The sequence below is a fragment of the Solanum lycopersicum genome, chromosome 12, assembly GCF_036512215.1.
Source record: "Solanum lycopersicum chromosome 12, SLM_r2.1".
Taxonomy (NCBI): Eukaryota; Viridiplantae; Streptophyta; class Magnoliopsida; order Solanales; family Solanaceae; genus Solanum; species Solanum lycopersicum.
The window spans coordinates 66,161,901-66,182,175 of NC_090811.1; the positions used below are offsets into that span (position 1 = coordinate 66,161,901).

The following is a 20,275-nucleotide window of genomic DNA, read 5'->3' on the forward strand; positions in this document are numbered from 1 at the left end:
TAGAAAAAAAAGTAACTAATTTATCTGAATAATTTACTCTTTAAATACAAAATGCAATTATAATATCTTGGAAAGTGAAGTTTTATGTATAGTTGGAAACAAACTATATTTTTTTTAAAAAAATAATTTTCTCTATTTATGTATGAGGAATAATAATTAAATATGGAAGTTGAGATTCTGATATTTGTCCAATTTAGATTTTTTTAAAATAAGATTCTTATCTACTGTTGCAAGGTATCAAAGTAGGCCACGTTGATTGGATAAGAAAAGACTGATTAGGGCCTTGTTGGTAGGACCCATAGCCTAACTTTTCCTACTATGATTTAATTTTTTTTTTGTAAAATCGTCGAAGCTCAGTTATTTGATTATTTTAAATAGTATTCGACTCTCATTTTAATCATCTTAAGAAGAGTTCGATTCTCATTTTGCAATTGTTCTCTTCTATTTTTATTTTCATGTCCTCGATATAAGTAAGAATATGTGTATTGACTTATTCAGTCGGATTAAGCTCAGTATGTTATTATTATATTCGAAAATAGATAGATATGTGAGTTATGTTATTGAGGAATTGTTTGATATAAGCATTATTAGTTTTATTTTAATGGTTCATCTTGATAAATTAAAGGGAAAATGCATAAGTATCCTCTCAACCTAAGCCCGAAATTTCAAAAACACATTTATACTATACTAAGATCTATTACCTCATGAACTTATTTTATAAGTAATTTTGTATCCCTTTTTGGCCTACGTGACAATAACTTGAACAACTTTCACATATAACAAACAAAAAATTCATATTTGTATGTTATAAAAATTCATATTTGTATGTTATAGCAAAGTTTGCATAATTTCACTCCATAGCAAACATAAAACTGTATAATTCGCTATACATATACAATTGTATAATTCGCTGGCCTATTTCGCTGCAATTATATAATTCGCTATCCTATTTCACTATGATTGTATAATGCACAATTATATAATTCGCTGCCTATTTCGCTGCAATATTTTTATAAAACTTGCTTTGCATACAGTTGAATCGAATTAAAATGTATTTATATTGCATAATTATAAGTGTATAGCAAGAAGATATATGTTTTTCTCTCGCTTTGTACAAAAACAGAAACACAATGTATACACTTCTGTTGTATAAAGTTAGAGAAAATTGTATTTCACTACAATTGTATAATTCGCAATTATATAATTCGTTGGCCTTTTCCTCTGCAATATTTGAAGTAAAATGTTTGTAAAATGTATAATTAAGTGTATAACACGAAGATATATATTTTTGCATGTGTATATACAATTTTCTCTCGCTTTATACAAAACAGAAACAGAATTTATACACTTCTGTGTATAAAGCGAGAGAAGCGAGCGAGAATGAAGAGTGGCGAGCGAGATTTTTGGGAGAGAGACGCCTGACAAATTTTAGCTAACGTTTGTTATGGAGCACAATTAAATCAAACCCTAGCTATTTCATTTATTTTAGGTTATTAGTTTGCTATTATATACAATTTTTCAAAAAAAATCAACCAGCGTTGTGCCCACAAAATAGTGTTGCCTAGACTAAAAAGGAGTAGAAAATCATTAATAAAATAAGTTGAAGTGGTAATAGGACCTTAGTATAATATAAATATATCTCTGAGATTTCAAACATAGGTTGAAAGGATACTTGTTCATTATCCCTAAACTAAAATACACTTCTATTTTTTGTTAAAACTTATATGTAACAACAGAAAAATAGCAAACATAATAACAAAAAGAAAATTGTCACATCATGAGAGATTAGTAGTCAAATTTCAATAAAAATAATTAGTAGTCAAATTTCAATAAAAATAAAGAGACAACGAAATAAATATACTTGAATGAAATATTTAAATTGATCAAAATATCACGATGAAAAAAATATAACGTTGATTTTTTAAAAAGACATTACATTCCTATTTTTTGAATCTTTTATTTTAATATCATAAAATTATACTATTATTATTATTATTATTATTATTATTATTATATATTTATGCCAATATCTAGTTGCCAGAGGCTAACATGAATATTGATCTAAGAACAGTTACGTTGCAACTTGAGTTTCATTGTCTTTTTGATAATGTTATTTGATTGCTACTTTTCTTCTTAAATAAATATATATATAAATAAAATAAATAAATCCAAAACACCAAGTCACAAGTATGAAAATAACAAAGAAACAAAAATATCAACTTATTTAACACCAATAATGCTTATCAATTATATAATATATATCATATACTATTATTATAAGATATCAAGAATATTCAAAGAGGCTACAAGAAATATAATTATATTACAAGAACTATATATTAATACTAGTATAGCTAGATTTACACGGCATCGACGCTGATTGGTTAACTTATCCACAATAAATTATATAGAGCTAGAAGCTGACTTATCGATTCAAATAAATTCAATAATTTTTTAGAAACAAAATATATATTTTACAATAATAAATTATATATCTACTTAAACTATAAATTCGACTACTAATAATTTTATATTACTATTTTAAAATTTTAAATTTATAAGTTTCAAACTCTGAACGAATCTTTTTCACTAGTTTTTATTAATATTTTGTGTCTTTTAGATTTAAATTTTAAAATAGAGGTAGATATGAAGCAATGTATCTGGCCATGTTATATGACCACTTACTTTTATTCATTTAAATTTTAAATTTTGTTGTAAAATTTACGTTTTCGAGGAAAAGTTAAATTAATCGACTTTCAAACTTAAGTTAGCGTTTGATCATATTTTCTTTCTACTATTTTTGAAAAAATTAGGTTTTGGTGAAGTTCCAATGCATGTTTTGGTCATAATTTTTTTAAAAAAAAACATATTTTACTTTAAAAAAGGAATGAAACATAATTTATATCTATAAATTTTTAAAAATTATTACAAATATTCATAAGTTTCACATAATTTTTTGATGAGCTGGGTAAATATATTATAAAATTATAATACAATATTTTGAAAAAAAAAAATAATAATATGATTATCATCTATTATATTTAGTTACAAAGACCAATATCGAGGCAAAAAGATAAATAATAGTAATAGTATATAATTAACTATTTCTTACTATAAATATTTTCATATTCTACAAATAATATTTTAATGAGTTGTCGGTTAGATAGAATTGTAGTTGAAATCATAAATGATGATTAATCATTTTATTAAAATATAATAAATATTTAGGGTTGAGTTATAAAATTTTATAAGAATTGAGAAACTAGAATTTGGCCCAAAGACCTTTTTTTTTCTTCAGATTTTTGGGGTCTTGTTTTTTTTTTTTTTCCAATTTTTTCTTAATCAAAACATGACAAATTTAATGAATTTGACTATATTTTCTCAAAAACTATTTGCAAGAATTATGACTAAATTTTAGGTGCAAGCGTTTTTTTATTTAAACAATCTATCATCAAATATTTTTAAAACACACCCCAACAAATATTTATTTTTTTTCTAGCTGAATATCACCTTTATTCAGATAGAAAAAATGAACAACCGATAACTACAAATAATTCTATAAATATATGATAATATTCCAAAAAAAAAAAAATCATACACATAATATTTCAAATATAAAACTAAAAAAATAATAAAAAAATATTGATATTTGGATATTATGTGATGTGAAGTATCTTCCTTTAAAGGTCCTTAAATCGTGCACTCAATTACTACCTAAATAAACTTAATCTTGAAAAAGACAAATAACAAATTAGAAAATTAATACTCCCTTTGTCCTATAAAAATAAGTCTATATTTTATGGTAAGTTTTTCATAAAATTTTAAATATTTTGGATTATAAATTAATATGACTTATAGTATTTTATACGTAATTTACAAATATTTAAATTTTAGTTTTTAAAAAATAAAAATTTAATGCGTAAATTCTCGATCAAACTTAAACTATTTAAATCTTAAAAAAAATAAAAATATCACAGAAATTAAAACTATTTTATGAATATAAAAAGGAAAAAAAGGACGAATATACCTGCGGACAATCTAAATGGTATGCAGATATCATTCGTCATACTTTTGAAATATTGGTGCCCCTATCATCCAAAAACTAGAGTGTTTATGTCATTCACTCCATCGGAAGACTAAATAGAGACACATGATGCAATTTTATCCGTTGATAAATGTTAGATCGACGGATAAAATTATGACACGTGTAAGTCTATTAATATAAATAATATATATATATTAATTTTTAAATGACAGGTGTAACAATATCTCAAATATATGATAAAAAATATTTATATATAATTTACGATAGTAGTGGCAGGCGAAGAAAAAGAGAAAGTTAAGTAAAGATTCTAATTAGCAATAAAATAAATTAATTAATATAGTAGTAATACGTTCACTTCATTTGTCTATTCATGTATGGTCCATTTAATGAATTTGGTTGTATTTTGACAATGATATAAAGGGGTTATTTAGTTCCATAATTTAAACACTAATTCATATGTTTTATGTTACTTCAACTTATATCTTTCATAAAAATTATCTTATCATTAATAATCAAATTTAATTTTAAAATAACAAGGTGTGTTATAAAATAGTAAATATTTATTTATCTTTAATCAAAAGATCTGAAAAATGAATTTTTTTAAATATAAAACTATTTTTGTTAAAAAATATTTTAATTTAATAGAACTTCAATACATATTCAATTAAAATTATAATTTAAACTTCTATATAGATTCGATTATAATTATAATTTCAAAATAGTTTAGTCCGTCCATCTAAAATTATCTCGTATTCAATGAAGCAAAATATAGACCACCTACCGTTCGATTGCTTAGGCATAGCAACTTATCTATATTTGGGTGTAAAAGGTCCACGTAAATAAATTTCTCATCATAGATTCAAAATTATTGACTTTGGGTAGATAAGATTCACGAAAAAAATTCAAAATAAATGTGCGTTTATTAGAAATTAATAAAAATATAATTTACTAAGATAAGTCATAGTAATTAAATTTCTTTTTGAAATTGAACATCATTGTGAAGATGAAAAATAAGTGTATAATTGAAAGAATATACTCTAATATTATCTTGAATTATTAAGATTAACACTTTTCTCGAGAAAACATGTTAAGTAATAAGAGGATTGTTTAGTTCATGGATTAAGTTAATTTTGAGATTATAGTCTAATTTGGAAGAAAATAAGATGATTTTATCTTTTATCGAATAAAGCGTTCTTTTTATTTCGCATATCTTTTTCAATTATATAAATAAATTCATCTCGTAATTTTCAACTAAATTGCGATCCATTTTATACGTTTAATGAGTAGATGATTGTCTCTTGATTTGATGATGACTAGACATGTTATGATATGGCCCTTCCTTGGCTTTAATCAAGAAAAATCATAAAATAGATGTAGATTTAATTCATTCAAATATAGAAAGATTATGTCTCATAGAAAAAAAAATAAAATAAGCACCAATGAATTAATATTTGTTAGAAAATAGTAAAAAAAATTGTATATGCTACTGTTATCGAAAAGTTCAATAACACTATAAACAATGAGAGTTTCGTTTCTGTTACTTGCGTAACGAATCAATCTCTAAGAAAACCTCCAAAGGGCTTCCATCTAATGGGTACACGAAAGTGATCAAAAGAATTAATAACCACTAGAGGATGAATAGCGATAGAAATTGATTTCCTACTACATTTTCTATCTTCTTCGCACCAGGAAAGAGATATTCCTTTTGAATTTTTTTTAAAGAAAAATTAGATAAACAAATTAAAACGATAACAACGAAAAGTAATTAATTTAATTTCAAAAAATGTATACACAAATTGTAAACATGGCATGTGGATCCCATTCATCCAAAACTAAAGTTATATAGTCCAAACCAATTTATTTGAATGTGTCAGTGTATCAATGCACTTATCTTTGGGCTTGGATTTGATGCTTTAATTTTGTGTTGAAAAGTCTCTATGGCCATTTCCTCATCTTTTGGAATTATAAGAGTATGGAGCATGGGGTTCCTTGTCCTTTATCATCTAGTTGCCACAACATCAATATAATTTCAAAAGCTTACAAAGTTAATTACTTAGATATTCAGATAGTTTACGATATTATACGTCTACATTCAGAAACATATATTTTGAGATATATGAGATTGAAATTAAGCTTAATTTGTTTTAGATACACAATATTTACTTGAATTCGTATGTATTTGATATACATAATAAATCTCGTTGCCGCTCTCATATGTATTTGATATTTCAGATACATGAAAATTACACCATGTAAATATAAATACATGATCTAGTATTTATTTAAGATGATTCGCATGCATTTGGGATACATAATTATATCACTCGCCTTTCTCATTTGATGTATTTGATAGCAAAAATATATGTATCTAAGTATATATGATAGAAATTTTTTAATTAATAATAAGATATATAATTATTTGAAAATATATATAAATTAATATATGATATAAATATACGTCTAATAACATAGTCTTTTAATTTAGTTTCACGAGAGAAATGTAAAATGAATGACCTATATTAAATAACAAAAATATTTTTTGACAAAAAAATAAAATAAACATGCAAAGCTATTATAATTTAACTATTACTCCTGGTAAAATACAAACTAGTCTCACTTCATTGAGGTGTAACATGTGAAAATGGGGGTCATTAAAGGTGTGCTTGCTTGATTGGGGTGGAAGAAGAAGAAGAAAATATTAAATAATAAAACATGTTACATGTTATCGCTATAAAAAAAAATTACGTGATTAAACAAACTTATTATTCTGAATTATTTACTATAGTCATAATTTAAGTAGAATATCATTCCACAGGTAGAAATTTGTATATACTTTTATATGATTGGTATCCATGGTATTGTATCTAATTATGTGTAATATCACATGTAATTATCAAAAGAATACAATTAAGTTGGACCTATCACCAGAATATAACATACAACTTAAAAGAAGTTTATTATTCTATTTTCACTAGAAAAATTATTTTATTATTCTAAGTCTCAAATCAACCGAACATGAATTTAATTATATTTTTCTCATACCAAACACATTATTTAAAGCTCCACTTTTAATTCTTATTAAATTCAAAACATGGAGTCATGAACCACTCTTAACTTAATTCTTTTGGAATGGATTAATTTATTTGAATATACGATACAAAATCATAATATAAAATTCGATGTTATGAAATTGGCAATTGACTAGTGAAAGCTTAATAACTGAGTAATATTGCATGTTTAAACATCTAAAAAGATATCACAAGAAAATACAAATAATTTTTGAAAACTAACAAAGTTATAAATCATACAAAAGATTTTGAGATAATTTATTATATCATGTGACAGATTCGAGGTGATCGAGGTATTATCAAAGCTTCGTTACTCAGATAGATAGGTATTTTTAAGATTGTCAATTATTCACGTCATGTTTAAGATTATTTTCAACACTTCTATCATACTTCAATTCATAAATATATTTATAGAAAAATATATTTAGCAAATACACGAGTTTTACAGAATTATTTAATTTGTTTTACTAATCTAATAGTAGAATCACATGTTTACGAATAACACAAAATTACACCAAAAGATAGTCCTTTTTGTTATTATTACTGTTGAAACTTGAAACCAAAGTACATAATTTTAACATCCTCTGTATTTCCCTGCTCTGTAGAATTCAAGAACTGTTCTTCTTTCCTCCATTTTCGAATCCCTCGATTCGTTTTGTAAGAACGTACTTCACTGGCTTTGTCTTGTCAACACTACGAAGAGTTATGACTTTTCTGAAGAGTTTTAACTGTTATGAAAAGTTACGACTTTTCTATAAGGTTATTGATATTTGAATTTTCCAAAAGGGTTAATGACATTTCTGATAAAACATAATAAGAATATCTTCACGCTATTCTGCATAAACAAATTTACTACCTTTGAGTAGTTCACTGAGAAGATCGTCTTATCCTAAGAGGAGGGGAATAATGTAATTTGTGCATTTAGTAGCCTCAATTTCCTTATTCTCAATATTGAATAAACTATTACTGGTTTTAACTTTTTGATTTAGAAGATATACTTTAAATTTTGTTACGTCTTATGAACTTTCAAAAAGTTATTGTTCTAAGTATCTTAGTAATATAGATTTAACGATTTTCGTTCGAAATTAAAGGAAAAAACATTACCCATATGTAGTGCTGGAGATTTCTGCTACTAGATTCAATAGCAATGCTGACAGGTTGATTTGCAACCTTGGCATTTTTCTACATTTTAAAATGTCTCAAATACTGATATATATTTCGTTCATTTTAAAAGTGAAAATTTGAAATTAAAATGTTATATCGACTCTAAGTTTGTCACAATTATCTTCGCATTCTTTGTAAGGTAGTCTTCTTTACTATCAATTGCTCCGTTCTTAATCACAAATCTAAAGACATCGTTCATATCTCTGCCATAGCATCCATTATTGCGCGATGTATCACAATCCAACCAACTCTTGCTCAGATAGTGATATCAAATCCCCGGTCACTATTGCGTTTATTGATTCAATGGAAGCTATGACAGAGAATGCCCAACAACAACCTGGTTTATTTGATAGCTGGTTAGAGTTATGCAAGTAATAATAATGTACGAATTAGTTATAAATGAATTTATATATTATTGGAGTATGTATTAGTCATAATAGTTTCAAAATTGTCAACTAACCAAACACCATATCAATATTATAATACGAAGAACTTATTTCTCATCTAATCAAATATTGCATCTTATATAAAAAGTAATATATGTATAACTTTTTTTTAATCTATCTACCAAAAATGACTCAGGATTGTAACATTAGAATCTACTTAAGAACTATACTTCTAATCATAATAAATAGAATTTACTTACAGTGAATTAATGTTTTCGTAAATCACATCATCATAATAAGCTTAATTAATTTGACATTAATCAAATAAATTTTATTTTATTTTTTTTATGAAGAAATATTTGAATTAAGATTGGATTACCAAAATTCAAATCCAACTAAGATTACATGATAATCCTACAATTACAAACTTAAAAACCCTTTTATTTTTCCTCTTTTCGATCATTCAAAATTTTCATAGAAACCAAAAAAAGGGGGGCAAAAATGGCTGACGGAATCGCACGTGGTCGTCTTACTGAGGAACGCAAATCATGGCGGAAGAATCATCCACATGTATTTTTTTTATTCTTTTGCTAAAAGTACTTTTTTGTTTGCACATTAATGGATTTTAAGTGTCTGTTGATTTGATAGTTCGATGGATTATCTTCACCGGTTTTTTTTTTTTAGGGTTTTGTGGCTAGGCCGGAAACTGGTGCAGATGGATCTGTAAATTTGATGGTGTGGCACTGTTCTATCCCTGGAAAAGCCAAGGTGAGTAATTTTTGTATGGATGGTTTAGCAGTAGTGAAATTGGGGAAGTTAGAATTTTTACAATTAATAAAAGAGTGTTTGCTTGTGTGAGGTCGCTCACATTGTCTGTGTTGTAAGCAGAGGTGTCAAAATCAAACTCAATCCGCTTAACTTGTTTGGACGGGTTATTGACATGTTCATTCGTTACCTTAACCCATTTAATGTTGGGTTGGTACGTAAGTCGAATTGACTCAGGAGAAATCTGTCTTTTTTTCTTCGATTTGATATGTTATATATATGTAGTCATAATAAAGAAAAAAAAATTATTAGATACTAAAGTAATTTAAAACCAGTGATTTGAGCTTAAGACTTTAATGTTGGAGGTCTCGAGTTTGAAACCCCTTGCCAGCGAAAGCAAGGGGTTTGCCTTGTGGGTCGAGCTTGTTGCACTAGTCTTGTCTAGTGCGGATTACCTCTCCTATGTGTTTTGCGAGCTATTGCATAGGAGCGGGTGTTTTACTCTGTGCACACCCAAAGAGTAGCGGTTGAGGGTTTCCCTTGTCATAAAAAAAAGTAATTTAAAAGAACAAATAAAATAATTAAGCTTTAGTAAAAATCTGGGTTGGGTAGGGTCTTGACTTGTTATATAACACATTAATAACTCGTTTTGATTTGAGCAAATTTGGGTTGAGTTGCGTTTTGACCCAATTGTTATCTTAACCCATTATGATCCGCCCAATATGACTCAACTCGCCAAGTTGCCACCCCTAGTACTTCTAGATAGAGGAGTAGGGTTGAGGTAGGTTGGTAGCCATAGTGAAACTTGTCGATTTATGATGAATTTTCATAATTGATAAAATCGTATATAACATATGTATATTCAGTGGTTTGGTGCAAATTTCTCGAAAAAAAGTTATAACCTTACAGTGTTGTAAGGTAAGTATGTGCATGACTTCCTGGATTTAGTATATGGAGTAAGAAGAATATGATCTTCGCGAGGATGTAAAAGTCTATTTTCTCATAGTACCACAAGAAGTGAACTTTGATTGCTTTTGTGTATAAATGAAAGGATGTTTTCTTGAAATAGGTTAATTGCGTAAACAATCACGGTACATTCTTTCCACATTTCATGCGAAAGTATGTTTAGTTTGAAATGATTTGAGTTTCTGAACGATGCTCTAATAAGTTTTGCACACTTTTGGAAAGTTTTGTTACATTTACGGTTTAATGTAAAACATATTCTGGCTTCTGCAAGTCTTTACGGTATTGAAACTCTGTTCTCCCCTTTCCTCAGTTCTTTCATCTAATATTTGTCAGCAATAGTGATATGATATCGTAACTGCTATGGTACAGACTGACTGGGAAGGCGGCTTCTATCCGATAACAATGTACTTCAGCGAAGACTTCCCTAGCAAACCGCCCAAGTGCAAGTTTCCTCAAGGTTTCTTTCATCCTAATGTCTATCCCTCGGGAACAGTATGTTTGTCTATCCTCAATGAAGACAGTGTAAGTTCTTATCGTTGTTATTATTTTGTTAGTATTGTCAATAGGTATATCGGCTTACGATTATTCTGTTGGTTATATTCTTGTTTAGGGGTGGAGGCCTGCCATTACAGTTAAACAAATTTTGGTGGGCATCCAAGATTTGCTTGATCAGCCAAACCCCAGCGATCCAGCACAAACAGAAGGCTATCAGCTATACATGCAGGTAACTACGTACTCAAGCTTGATGTGTACTTCATTGAACTTTTTCAGGAAAAAAATTAAGTAGGCACTTTAATTTTAACTTGTCGTTACTATATATGTGACCTTGCTTTTGCAGGATGGTGCTGAGTATAAGAAACGAGTGAGACAGCAAGCCAAGCAGTATCCAGCTCCTGTCTAGCATTAGTTAGTTATGAATTATACAATTATGTGACATTGTTAGTCCTCGTTGACATGGTGTCCGTTTGACGTCAAATTTGGAGCTTATCTTCTTTATGATTGAACAATGAGTATAGTCAGTGTGCAACATGCATGCTATCTGTTATTTTGACGATGTGATTGTTCTATTGATTATATTTTATTATCTCGTCTTGTGAAGATTAAGGAGTGCTTAGTGATTTGAATTTTGAATTACACTTCCAAAGTGCCAAAAACATTCCGACTGTAAGAGATTCCAGGGTAGAGTTCCAGCCACAGTGAGTCATGAACGCACCAGTTGCTGGATGGTTCAAGATCTTCATCTGTGGCACCCGTCCTCTGACTATCATACCTTTGTTGTTTGTAAGCATTTTTTCCTTAAAGCTAGTAGGCGTCCAGCTTTCGTGCTCATTTTCTTGAGGTTCGTCTCCCTTCTTTATCACCCAAAGAAACGATGAATTCAAGGCCTCAAGAGCCAAGGCAATTTCAGTAAGCTGAGCATCAGAAAACCTCCCCATACTTCTGAAACAAATGTACACAATAGAGTTTGGTTCTTGAGAATCAAGCCAACTTAGACAGCTGTGTTGATCTTGAACTGATGTGTTCCTTGAATTGCTTGCTTCTTCTCTCTTTGAAAAGTGAAACAAAGGACCAATCTACCATGGTTTTTTACCTTTGATTTCCTTGTAAAGCTCCGCGTAACTAGACTCCAGGTCATAGATAGTGTTATGAATCACAGCATAGCTCCGAGGTTCTGATTCTTTAATTCTCTTCATTGTCTCCCAGTATGGTCCTTCAGTTTTGGTTTTCATATTCTCCGGCAGTTGAGATCTTTGCATTTCAATCTGATCTGGTAAACCTGGAATCAAGAAACTTTCTGAATCCAAACTTACCTTCTCATGGGGCGTATACACGTTCAAACAATGGTTCAACACAGTGGTACATAAGATTATGTGGAGAAAATGTAACTCGTAGGTATCTTCAGTTTCTCAGCTACGTCCAAGGTCCATGTAAGACCCACATCTGAAACTATGCAATGAGGACGAAGCTCAACAATAAGATCTTCGATTGGTTTCTGAAGCAAAGCAATTCCCAAAAATACACTTACCATAGCCATTTCTTTGCTAGTGACTGCACTGAAGTTTTCGATCCCTTCTGGTAAGCCTACTTCATCAGATGAGAACTTGAATTTGTGAATGAAGATCTGGTTACCAGATCCTCGACAGAGGACCTTCGAAAAGGAGGGCATTATAGTGTGTGTGGTTATAATACTAACTTTGACTCCATGGCTAGCAAGAAGTCTAGCTATATCAACTAAAGGGATCATATGACTTGGTGTAAAGTATGGAACAAAAACTACATGGAGTTCACTGTTTTCTTGTGCCATTAGTGCTTATCTAAGAATAGCAGAAGTAGGGTAAGAAACAACTGAAAATAGCCTAAAAAATCATGTTTTGTTTTGTTAGATCATGAGAAAAACATTAAAAATGCAAGGTATGTTTCTTTAACAAATCTTATTTTGGAGTAGTTGTTATGTTTAATTAATATATTGAATGATTCTCCTGTGTTATCTTTAAGAAAAGTTATGAAAGGAAGATGTGGGCCGCAAAATACTACTCCGTTTGTTTCAATTTATGTGACGTTGTTTGATTTGACACTAAGTTTAAAAAAAGAAAGTGTGTAATAGATGTTTGTGTGATTGTAAATCACCCCAATTGTAACTAAATATAGAAATGAGTCGTTCTTGTTGGAACCGACTAGAAGGAAAAGTGAATCACGTAAATTTGGACAAAACGGACATATGGTCCTACCAAGTGAGGTAGGGATCGAACGTTTAAATCGAGTAGTTGAAATAATGTTGCTTTGTCACGAGCAAATTAAGAAACACAAATTCAATCACTCCGTAGTAGGTGCATTCTACATCTTACAGGTTCACATAGTTTCATTTTCATTCTTGTCTATACCTGAAACAACATCAACGACACACTCAGTGTAGTCCATAAGTGGAGTCGGGGAAAAAGATTGCTTTAAACATAATATGTGTGCTTATTTTCAATTACTCTTCTGAGGTGCTAAAAACATGGCACTTGAGCTCCTCTATTAGTGCAGTTAGATGATTATAAGAAGAGCCTCCCTTCTCCACAGCTCTCTTAATCATTGCTTCGACGTCTTTTGCTCTACTTCTGATCTTTGTACTTCCCGTGGAGGTGTTCATCAACATCTTCAAACTCGCCTCTATCATCTCTTTATTGACAATCGTATTCTTGATGTCAAAAGTACTGTGCCACACCTCTGCCCCGACCTTGACTCCACATCCAAGAACCTCCACTAGCTTCTCATTATAGAACTGCTCCGCGAACAATGGCCATGTCAGCATTGGCACTCCGGCTGTAAGAGACTCCAGGGTGGAATTCCAGCCACAATGAGTCATGAACGCTCCAGTTGCTGGATGGTTCAAGATCTTCAGCTGTGGCACCCATCCTCTGACTAGCAAACCTTTGTTGTTTGTAAGCATTTTTGCCTTAAAGATAGAAGGCATCCAGTTCTCTTGTTCGTTTTCTTGGGGTTCGTTTCCCTTCCTAACCACCCAAAGAAACGATGAATTCGAGGCCTCAAGAGCAAAGGCGATTTCTGTAAGCTGAGCATCAGAGAACCTGCCCATACTTCCGAAACAAATGTACACAACAGAGTTTGGTTCTTGAGAATCAAGCCAACTCAAGCAGCTATATCGCTCTTGATCTGGACTACTTCTCGATTTGTTTCTCTTTGAAAAATGAAACGAAGGTCCAATAAGCCAAGGCTTTTTACCTTTGATTTCTTGATAAAGCTCAGCATAACTCGGCTCTAGATCATAGATAGTATCGTGAATCATAGCATAGCTCCGAGTTTCTGATTCTTTAACTCTCTTCATCAGCTCCCAATAAGGTCCTTCAGATTCAGTTTTAATATTCTCTGGCAATTGAGATCTTCTCATTTCAATCTCATCTGGTAATCCCGGAACCTTAAAACTTTCTGAATCCGAACTTACCTTCTCATGAGGTGTATACAGCTTCAAACAATGTTCAACACAGTGGTACATAACATTAGTCGGATAAAACGCAAGTCTAGGAATCTTCAATTGCTCTGCTACATCCACTGTCCAGGGTAAAAGCAGGTCTGATACAATGCAATGAGGACGTAGCTCGAAAATGAGACTTTCCATTGGTTTTTGAAGCAGAGGGATTCCCATGAACACACTTATAGCCATTTCTTGGCTGGTGGCAGCACTGAAGTTTTCAATCCCTTCAGCTAAGCCTACTTCATCAGATGGAAATTTAAGTTTGTGGACGGATATTTCGTGGCCTAATTCAGTAGCATGATCGATTGAGGACTCGAAAAGGAGGGCGTTGTAGGGGGTTGTGATGATACTAACTTTGACACCATGACTAGCAAAAAGTCTAGCAATATCAACTAATGGGATCATATGACTTGGTGTGAAATATGGAATGAAAACTACATGAAGTGTTTCACCATTTTTTTGTGCCATGAGTGAGCTTGAAGAAGGGATGGAAACTCACTTAATATTAGATTCAGACATATTACAGATAGCCTAAAAAAGTCATGAAAAACATTAAAATACAAGGTATGTTTATCTTGGATTATTATTATATTCAATCAGTGGTACTCCCTATGTTATCTTTCTGCACATCTGCAGTTGGAAAGTAAGGGTGTGCGTCGGTCGGTTCGATTTGGTACTACACTAAATCAATAAGATATTTTTTATTGGTTTCAATTTATCGGTTTTCAGTTTAACCAATAAGAAAAAATGCTTATAAAACAAATATATGACTTCTCCAACGTCAACTTGACGTGACAAAACAATAATAGAACGCTCATAAAATAGAAATAATAATAACTAACATGAAAAGAACTGTACAAGTGCAACACAGAGAGAAATTAAGAGGAAAAGAGTTCTTACTTTAGGTTTTGACGTTTTGTATAATGTGAAGTTGTAAACTCAAAAATCAGTCTGAAGATTGAATTGAATTTGATCATTTCACTTTCCGTGGAGGTGTTCATCATCTTCAAACTCGCCTCTATCTTCTCCTTCTTGAACCATTGTAGGGGGTGGTGATGATACTAACTTTAGCACCATGACTAGCCTAATATTAGATTCAAACACATCACAGATAGCCTAATAAACTCATGGAAAAACATTAGTATACAATGTATGTTTCTTCAAGGAATCTTATTTTGGATTAGTTGTATCAATATTTTGAGTGGTTCTCCATGTGTTATCTTTTTGCACAATCAGTTGAAAGGGAGATGTGGGCCAAAGAGTACCTAGGTACTACTCCCTCCATTTTAATTTATGTGATGTTTGGCTTGACGCGACGTTCAAGTAAGACTTGAAACTTGTAGTGTAAAACAAGTTATAGATGTTTGTATGACTATAAATTGTCCTATTAGGATGAAATGAACATTTTAAAGTAAACTATTAATTATATAGATCGACTAAAAAGTAAAGTGTGACATGGAATATGTAGGTGTAGCATGAGTACAAAAATCAATGTGTACCACAATAAGTATCATAGACAGCTCCCTATGTTACTTTTTAGAAACTTCCCCAAAAAAAAGTAAAACTTCCACTCGAGTTTATTATCTCAGAAAGTCATTTTCTTTGTCGAAGAAGATTGAAATCAAGAAGAAGTATGCCTTTTTGAGATAATAACTAGTATTAGTTGAGTGACCGTAACTCCATATTTTAGGGAAAATGAGCGAAGCTCGGGACATTAGATTTCTTATTACTCTTCTGATATGCCAAAAGCATGAAACTTCATCTCTTGTATTAATGCAGTTAGATGATTATAAGATGAACCTCCTTCCTCCACAGCCCTGTTGATTATTGCTTCGACGTCTTTTGCTCTATTTCTGATATTTTCACTTTCCATAGAGGCGTTCATCAACATTTTCACACTCGCCTCTATCTTCTCCTTCTTCACAATCGTATCCGTGATGTCAAATGAAATATGCCACACCTCTGCCCCCACACTGACTCCACATCCAAGTACCTCCACCAGTTTCTCATTGTAGAACTGCTCCGCGAACAATGGCCATGTCAGCATTGGCACTCCGGATGTAAGAGATTCCAGGGTAGAGTTCCAGCCACAGTGAGTCATGAACGCTCCGGTTGCTGGATGGTTCAAGATCTTCAGCTGTGGCACCCATTCTCTAACTATCAGACCTTTATTGTTTGCAAACATTTTTTCCTCAAACCCGATGGGGAGCCAACTTTCATGTGTGTTATCTCCCTTTCTTACCACCCAAAGAAAGGTCGAATTCGAGGACTCAAGAGCTAAGGCAATTTCAGTAAGCTGAGGTTCCGAAAACCTTCCCATACTTCCAAAACAAATGTAAACAACAGAGTTTGATTCTTGAGAATCAAGCCAACTCAAGCAGCTATGTCGCTCTTGATCTGGACTACTTCTCGAATTGTTTCTCTTTGAAAAATGAAACGAAGGACCAATAAGCCACGGCTTTTTACCTTTGATTCTTTGATAAAGCTCAGCATAACTCGGTTCTAGATCATAGATAGTGTTATGAATCATACCATAACTCCGCGGTTCTGATTCTTTAATCCTCTTCAACAACTCCCAATATGGTCCTTCAGGGTTGTTTTTCACATCTTCGGGTAGTTGAGATCGTTTCATTTCAATCTCATCTGGTAATCCCAGAACCTTAAAACTTTCTGAATCCGAACTTACCTTCTCATGAGGTGTATACATCTTCAAACAATGTTCAACACAATGATACATAACATTAGTCGGGTAAAACGCAAGTCTAGGAATCTTCAATTGCTCTGCTACATCCACAGTCCAAGGTAAAAGCAGGTCTGATACAATGCAATGAGGACGTAGCTCGAAAATAAGACTTTCCATTGGTTTTTGAAGCAAATCAATTCCCATAAATACACCTATAGCCATTTCTTGACTAGTGGTAACACTGAAGTTTTCAATCCCTTCAGCTAAGCCTACTTCATCAGATGGAAATTTAAGCTTGTGGACGAAGATTTCGTGACCTAATTCAGTAGCATGATCGATTGAGGACTCGAAAAGGAGGGCGTTGTAGGGGGTTGTGATAATACTAACTTTGACACCATGACTAGCAAAAAGTCTAGATGTATCAACTAAAGGGATCATGTGACTTGGTGTCAAGTATGGAATGAAAACTACATGGAGTACTTGATCATTTTCTTGTGCCATGATTGAAGGCTTTGAAAATAATTGATTTGGTATGATTTGATTTATATTACATAGTTTTATTGGAGTTATCACAGACTACTCTCTCTTTACTTATTTGGCTAAGAGAATATGTTGTAACAAGAAGATCTTTGGCCTGCTTTAAATATTAACAAGAATGCAATAGTTTTGACTTGTATGAGCTCCGGAATCTATGTCGTTCGGATTCTTAAAAAGTGTCAACCGGATGTACTAAAATAGGGAGAGAGGTGAGCAAGATAGTCATGTATCCCATCAGACTAGATACATGTATTGGTATGTACCTGGTATGATTCATATGTATATGGGATACTATATGCATAAGAGAGTGGCGAGCTAGATTTGTTATGTATCCCAAATACATGCGAATTTACTTGGATGCAATGTATGTATCTAAACGCACCAAAAGCTGATAAACTTCGTAATATTTCAAATCAAAATATATATAAATAATTAGAAAAATTACTGAAATACTCGTCTTATGTTTTCTTTGTTTCCAATATCCCCTTTGATTTCTAGAAGTCTCTAAAATCCCTTATTTCTTTAATGTACTCGAGCTACGTATTAATGTATTGTAGCTAGTATTTAATGTATCCCAGCTACATATTATGGATCCGATTTATTTTATAATGTATCCGAGCTAGTTTTTAGTGTATTCGAGCTACATATTATGTATCCGAGCTAGTTTTTAATGTATTTGAGCTACATATTATGTATCCGAGCTAGTTTTTAATGTATTTGAGCTACATATTATGTATCCATTTTATAATATAATGTATTCGAGATACTCTATAATGTATCCAAGTTACATATTAATATATTCAGTTTGTGCTACTTTTTAAGAAATTAATGTAATTATAAACTAAAGAGAGATCCATTATAATTTCATATTAAAATTATGTGATTTCTAAAAACTTTAGCTTCTAAACTAGCGAAATTTTTGTAGAGAAGCCTTAATACAAATGTTTTAGCAAAGAGGCCCAGAATTGAATGTAAGGCTCTTATTTGCAAATAGAATAAATATGGGCTTGGGCTCAAAACACACTTTTGAGATTAAGAACTTGGGCTTTTAAACAAGGACAAATTTGCACAAATAGCATCGTTGAGGGGACACCATTTAAAGTTTGACCTGTTAAATAGATGGTAAAGTAATAATCATATGGCTAGAATGTTAAATGAGTTAAGTAATTTAAAATTAATAATTTATAATAAGTTTTAACTTTAAAATTAATTTAAATTAAACATCAAAATTAAAATTAATCTAAAAGGAACTCCCACTAAAACCTTAAGAAAGATTGAATCCCTAATGTATTATAGGTGTTGGTGCGTCTTGAGATCCTAATTGCTATGGTTTCGTTGCATCACAATGAGCAATTGTGAGGAACAGTCATTCTAGAACAATCATTCGATTTGGTTTATTCTTTGACTGTAAGTTAAACCTCAAGAAAGCAATAGGCTTGGAAAAGCCATTTTTCCTTAGGCGACAAATATTAGACTTCAAGCTCATTTCCTGAGACAGGACTTCGACCGTTCTTAGTTCTTGGACCGAATGAAAAAAATGCAAAGAGGAGTGAATAGAACATCATTCATAACATATATAAATAAAATATGATAACATAAATAACTTGTTTGGATGGTTGTTACATATTGTTACATTGAATATATATATATATATATATATATATATATATATATATTCAAAGACGTCTTTAATATATTAAAAATCAATCAAAATATCATTTTATTCATTTTATTGTATCAAAATTATATTATCAATCCTTTCACTTATTCGAATAAAAAGCTATTCTTCTTTCTCCTATTATGAGAAATTGCTTAAAAATATCCTTCTTCCGCCTAGTATTTTAATTTTGCCCTAGCATTATTTTCACGTTTAAGATTGTCGCTCCATTAACGATACAATTAAAATTTTAGTTAAACAAACATAAGTCATTAATTATTATTATTTTTTGAAAATGAGTCTCGTGTACCAAATTGTTCAAATAGAGAGCTGGAATAAAATATTTTGATCCAAATTCACTAAATGAAAGGGCTTAACAAAGAAGGATTTTGTTGGTTTTAGATGCCTTAATTTAAAATGAATTTTGTGTTAATTTGGATCATGAATCACTTGGGTCATTTTGGGTTGGATCAAAATATTTTGTTAAACATTATAATATACGTTTATGTTTAATAATAACTAATGTAAATATCATACAGTTATATTGATGATGGATAATTTTAAGTTTGAAAATGATGTTAGCGATAAATTTGATCTAATAGTTAAAAGGGAGAGTAATTTTTGAGTTTGATAATTCTTTTTATTTGAATAAGCGATTAATTTGATCTAATAGTATAAATGTCTTTGATTGCAGAAGGACTTCAATAATGATCAATTTAATAAGTCAATAAGTTTTTGAATGACTAAAAAGTATAATATGGTTAAAATTGATAGTGCTTCGATAGAGGCTAGTAATTTAAGTCACGAGACATGTAATAGACATGATTAACTTATACAAAGTGAAACTATCGCAAAATAAATACAAATATGTACCATTGTTTCACAAGAAAAATTGTTTAAGTAATTGTGGCTTAGGTCGCAGGTTTAATCTCCATACCATGCAAAACGAAGCTTGATATTTTTATTTAGTAGAAAAGCATAAAGGGGTAAACTCATTATACATCGAGTTTAGAAAGTTATAATTGGTC

The 20,275-nt window shown here is 30.8% G+C and overlaps 3 protein-coding genes and 1 pseudogene across 5 annotated transcripts; 1 reads left to right on the forward strand and 3 right to left on the reverse strand.

The window, feature by feature from the left end:
- The first annotated feature begins 8,716 nt into the window (after positions 1-8,716).
- Positions 8,717-11,492, forward strand: LOC101260621 (SUMO-conjugating enzyme SCE1-like). The gene is made up of 5 exons (XM_004252706.5): positions 8,717-9,233; positions 9,348-9,431; positions 10,764-10,916; positions 11,005-11,118; positions 11,233-11,492. The coding sequence occupies exons 1-5, from the start codon at positions 9,165-9,167 to the stop codon at positions 11,293-11,295; spliced, it is 483 nt and encodes a 160-aa protein (XP_004252754.1). The 5' UTR covers positions 8,717-9,164; the 3' UTR covers positions 11,296-11,492.
- Positions 11,454-12,848, reverse strand: LOC109119110 (nuatigenin 3-beta-glucosyltransferase-like; annotated as a pseudogene).
- A 264-nt stretch (positions 12,849-13,112) lies between these two features.
- LOC101260915 (nuatigenin 3-beta-glucosyltransferase) lies at positions 13,113-15,556 on the reverse strand. 3 transcript variants are annotated; one of them, XM_010316304.4, is made up of 2 exons: positions 15,271-15,556; positions 13,190-14,609 (listed from the first exon to the last, which is right to left on the reverse strand). In XM_010316304.4, exon 2 carries the CDS (start codon positions 14,557-14,559, stop codon positions 13,369-13,371), a length of 1,191 nt encoding a protein of 396 aa, XP_010314606.1. In that variant the 5' UTR covers positions 14,560-14,609; positions 15,271-15,556; the 3' UTR covers positions 13,190-13,368. The 3 variants fall into 3 exon arrangements, with proteins under 3 accessions (XP_004252755.1, XP_010314606.1, XP_004252756.1); XM_004252708.5 differs by having other exon boundaries at positions 13,190-14,606; positions 15,271-15,532; XM_004252707.5 differs by having other exon boundaries at positions 13,113-15,555.
- A 436-nt stretch (positions 15,557-15,992) lies between these two features.
- On the reverse strand, positions 15,993-17,554 carry LOC101257845 (nuatigenin 3-beta-glucosyltransferase-like). Its single transcript, XM_019211430.3, has one exon. It carries the CDS (start codon positions 17,552-17,554, stop codon positions 16,097-16,099), a length of 1,458 nt encoding a protein of 485 aa, XP_019066975.1. The 3' UTR covers positions 15,993-16,096.
- Positions 17,555-20,275: the final 2,721 nt, after the last annotated feature.

Coding starts and splice junctions, on each gene's coding strand:
- LOC101260621 (XM_004252706.5), top strand. CDS start 9,165: ATGGCTGACGGAATCGCACGTGGTCGTCTTACTGAGGAACGCAAATCA. Junction 9,432..10,763: donor CTATCCCTGGAAAAGCCAAG/GTGAGTAATTTT, acceptor GCTATGGTACAG/ACTGACTGGGAAGGCGGCTT. Junction 11,119..11,232: donor GCTATCAGCTATACATGCAG/GTAACTACGTAC, acceptor TTGCTTTTGCAG/GATGGTGCTGAGTATAAGAA.
- LOC101260915 (XM_004252707.5), bottom strand. CDS start 14,838: ATGGCACAAAAAAATGGTGAAACACTTCATGTAGTTTTCATTCCATAT.
- LOC101257845 (XM_019211430.3), bottom strand. CDS start 17,554: ATGGCACAAGAAAATGATCAAGTACTCCATGTAGTTTTCATTCCATAC.